The sequence below is a fragment of the Bison bison genome, unplaced genomic scaffold, assembly GCF_000754665.1.
Source record: "Bison bison bison isolate TAMUID 2011002044 unplaced genomic scaffold, Bison_UMD1.0 scf7180017864383, whole genome shotgun sequence".
In the NCBI taxonomy this organism is placed as follows: domain Eukaryota; kingdom Metazoa; phylum Chordata; class Mammalia; order Artiodactyla; family Bovidae; genus Bison; species Bison bison.
In genome coordinates this window covers 8,071,696-8,075,939 of record NW_011494955.1, presented here as the reverse complement: position 1 = coordinate 8,075,939, position 4,244 = coordinate 8,071,696, and the positions used below count along the sequence as shown (strand labels likewise).

Here is a 4,244-nt window from a genome sequence, read left to right as displayed (position 1 = left end):
GCTCCCGAAACGAACAGCCAAGCCCACGGGTGCTCATTTGCATGCATTCGCATAATCTCTTAACAATGCTGCCAGCTCTACATTTTAAAAAGTGCTTTCTCCTACGTTATCTCCTTTTATCCTCACAATGGGCCTAGAGGGTGGGGGGGTGGGGGGGGGGTGGAAGGCTGTGCATCCTTATTTCCAGTACGGAAACGCAGGATCCCAGCACAGCTCTGGGAGGTAGAAATCCCACATTCAAACTTTTCACTTCCTGGATATGAGCCCTGGGCAAGTCACTACTTCTTCATCAGTGTCTACCAAAGTGTGGCCTATGGACCACTGACATCAGAATCACCTGGGATACTGGTGAAAAAAACTTTTCTGGGTCTCCCCACACACCTACTTAACCAGATTTTCTAAGGTTTGGGTCCAAGGACCTGTGTTTTTAACAAACATCCCAGATAATTCTAACTCACCCTAAAGTTTGAGAATCTTTATTTTCAACCTTCAATTCCTTCATCTGTAAAATAATGAGGATTATAATAAACTACCTGCATTGGTCATGTGGGCAGCACTAAACCACCCGTGAAGAGCTGCTGTTCAGTCACTCAGTCATGTCTGATTCTTTTGTAACCCCATGGACCTCAGCCTGCCAAGATCCTCTGTCCATGGGGTTTTCCAGGCAAGAATCCTGGAGTGGGTTACTATTTCCTTCTCCAGGGGAACTTCCCAATCCAAGGATGGAACTCGCATCTCCTGCATTGGCAGGTAGATTCTTTACCACAGAGCCATCAGGGAAGCCACCTGGGAAGAGCTGTTAATAAGAGAATTAAATGAAATAATGCATGCAAAAGGCCTGGCATATACAATGAGGCTCTATAAACATGATTTGTATTAAAATTAACTGACCAGCATCATGCCTGCCCTACCCAGCTCACACCTCACTCCCTTCGAATCCAGCAAGCACCTGTCTTCTTGATCCCAAGTCCAGGTGAAGAACGGTGAGCCTAATTTGAATGGAGGCTGGTAATTAGGAAGCCCCCTAGCAGAAGAAATGAGAGGATGATAATGACCATGATCTCTCCTTTATAATTACATACCACAATCACCTTATGGGGGTGGTTATATGACTTGTCACACAGCTTGTCCATCTCAATCAGGTTGGCCAGCCTAAAACTCATTCTACTGGAGCCTAACTGTGCCCCAAACACCAAAAGTGAGGCTGGACCCCACTGCATCATAGCTCCTTCAGTGTCAGTCATCTGTCCTTCATGGGGTGATGTTGTCTGTGGACACCATCAGACTCACAGGAAACTGGGGGTGTCTCGATCGCACTCACGATGACTTCTTGTCTGTCCTGGCAGCTGTGCTCAGAGCACACAGCATGTGCTCAAATGTTCACTGAACAAAATAAAAGGGAAAGGGGGCAGATTAATCAGGTGGGGGGCTATCTGCCAGTGCTCACAATTGAGATCTCAGCCTAGGGAGAAGAGCGTGGTTGTAGCTGGCTTTCAACACACCCCTGCCCCCAAGTTCCTCCCGCCTCCACCTCTCGATCTTGTCCAGAAGTTCTTTTACAGCTCCTGTTGAAATCTGAACCCAACATGATCCAGATACCAGAAGGAGAGGGGAGGGACGGAAAGAAAGATTAAAGAATAAATTTGACAAGCGGGGTGTCTAAGGAGGGAGCCTGGACTCGGGCAGCTGGAAGGATTCAGGTGCTAAACTTCCCCCTCTTGGAGTTACATAACTTTCCCCATGACACTTCCTGGCCTGGTGGGGGGCCTCTCGGATTCCGACGCCCTTTAGAATTAGGATCTCCCCAGACCCACCTCGCTTAAGGGGACCTCGCCATTCGTCTGCTTGGATGGGTAGGATGCTCACCCCTGTCCAGTCCTCATCCAGACCTAAGGAAAACTGGAAGCTTCCTCCCAAGAGTCCTCCCACTCCACTCCTAGCGCTGGTTCACCATCTCCACTTCTTTCTCCTTGACCTTCCCCACACCATGGGAAAGTCTCAGGTCCTGACCCCTGAAGGCCTCAGTCTCTCCCAGCTCTAAGTAGCCAGCTGGAAAAGGTAGCTTCTGGGCAGTAACAATCCCAATGCCCCAGACAAGTGCAGCTCTCCAGCCCCCATCAGATGATCTGGTGATTTCCAAAGCCCCTTCCCGCTACTTCCAGCACACACACTCCCTGAAAGATCACCGTAAGTAGAGAGCTTAGGACAGAGTAGCCTCAAGCTAAGGGACCAGGAATTGAAAGAAGAATCCTATCTCCCTTTTGGATTTTTAAGACCAGATGAGGAGATATTGGAGGAATGTGAGGTCTTAAGAATGCTGGGGTTCAAGAGGGAGCGAAAGAGGGAAAATACTGCTAAGTCACCTGCCACTGCTTAGTCACACACACACACACACACCCCCATATGGGACTGTCAAGTCTTGATCCTGCTCTTCCACCAAACTACAAGTAGTAGACCCACAGCAGCCTGTCCTCTGGTCCTCTTCCTCCCCTCTCCCTTCCTCCCTGGAGCCTACCTGAGGATAGGACCCTGGAGGTGACTCCTCTGCACAGGAACAGGGCTGGCCATGGGAATCAAAGTTCTCTACTTCAGAGTATCAAAATGCTGCCCCCCAGGCCCCTGGGCCCCTGAGGGGAGTGGCTCCCTTTTAGGCCCCGGACTTCCTTCTCTAGGTCTCAGCAAAAGTGACCGACTGACTGAACAGAGAGAATTTAGGGGAGGGGAACAGGAGGAGCCTAGCTGGAAGGAGTGATGAGGCAGAGACCCAGCCCACAACTGGGTGAGAGGCCGCGGGAAAAGTTTCACATCTGAATCAGACTAAAAACAAGAAGCTGTTCTCAGAAGAATCCCAGAAAGGACAGAAATAGCATAAGCCAGCCCCTTGCTCTGAGGAGGTGGGGCTCCTCTTTCGGGGGAAGGAAAGGGTTAGCAGGAGGCTTAAGGGGACAGGGACAGGGAGCCATCCTGACTTTGTCCTGAAGAGGAAGTCTGCAGTGGAGTGGAAGGAGCCCTCCAGAGCGTCCCAGCTAGGCGAAGGCAGATTTGGCTCCCTCTCAGGGTCTTTTTTCCGGGGCCACTCTTCAAAATGAGCTTTAACCCACCTGCAAGGACGGAAGCAAGACAGGAAGAGAACTAGAAACTGCAGAAAAGGGGCTTGCTGAAGCTAGGGATCCGGGTATCCTTACCCAGAGACCCGCTCAACAAGGAGGAAAGCCCCCACCCAAGCAGTGACTGAAAGTAAGGAGTTGCTCATCGAAACCGAGAGGCTAGGCGAGTTGAATACTCCCAGCCCCAGTTTTCTCATCTGTCAAACGCGGACTGGGAAATAACCGTAAACTGACTGGAGAGGTCTTTCCAGCCCAGAAGGCGAAGTGACGGGACAGCCCACGAAGAGCCTGCGGGACCAAGGCCCCCTCTCTCTCTTCCAGGCTTTGGTCCCGCTCAGGTTAGGAAGGGAACAACCCGGGCTCTGCGGTGCGGAATGGATGTGCGCAAACAGCCCCAGCCCGCCTCCCGATTGGCTAAGGGGTGACGTCACCAACACAAGCGCATGGGGGCTGCGATTGGTCAGCGGAGGGGATGGGCGGGGCTAAGGAGAGCCCGGGTGAAGCCTAGCGCAGCGGGTGAAGAGGGTTCCGCGTAACTACGATCTACTTCATCGAGGTCTAGGGTTGATGTAGGGATGAGGAAAAGCGACTAGAGGGGATGAGTATGACAGAAGAAAGAGAAAAGAAACGGGCTAAGAGCCAGGATTTTATGATGGGAAGTCTTGCTTCATCGCCCACCGCACCCCTACCCACCAAAAGCAGGGAGAAACTAAACTACTTTGTCACTGTGCTATAGCCTTGAAGGATTATAACCAAATGAAGTTTGGGAAATTACTGGGACGAGTGGAAGTTGGCTTCAGCAGCAAAGAGGGACGAAGGTTAAATGTCTACAAGGTTGTGTGGACTCTTGGTAGCCATGAAGCAAGTGTTTTTAGAGAGAAAGGACTAGCCCTGGAGTCAGAGACCTGGCACGCCCCTCGGGGATGCGGGACAAGTCATTCCACCTGCTCTGTAGAAAAGCGCTTTTGGAGAGATAGAGACGGGGTGGGAGTGGGGGCAGATGGTACACCAGCAAACACCAACTCAGGGCAGGGCCTCCTCCTCACCTGACTCCAGGCCCAGCCCCCAAGCCAAGTCGGCACTAACCCCAACCCTCCTACTGGAAGGTAGAGATTTCTTAGACTAGAAAAGCTCCAG

At 51.5% G+C, this 4,244-nt stretch overlaps 1 protein-coding gene across 5 annotated transcripts in view; it reads right to left on the bottom strand.

The window, feature by feature from the left end:
• The window catches only part of PDE1B (phosphodiesterase 1B, calmodulin-dependent), a 26,813-nt gene that overhangs the window by 12,672 nt on the left and 9,897 nt on the right, over nt 1-4,244 (bottom strand). Inside the window, exons 1-3 of one of the 5 annotated variants that reach the window (XM_010857989.1) lie at nt 2,516-3,434; nt 1,291-1,383; nt 459-502 (exon numbers count right to left, since the gene is read on the bottom strand). The exons of 1 other annotated variant lie outside the window; for it this stretch is intronic. In XM_010857989.1, the coding sequence (XP_010856291.1) occupies nt 459-502 (44 nt within the window). In that variant the 5' untranslated portion in view covers nt 1,291-1,383; nt 2,516-3,434. Of the gene's footprint in view, nt 1-458; nt 503-1,290; nt 1,384-2,515; nt 3,552-4,244 lie in introns of those variants that run through there. 3 more of the 5 variants (XM_010857990.1, XM_010857991.1, XM_010857987.1) reach the window with 3 other exon arrangements.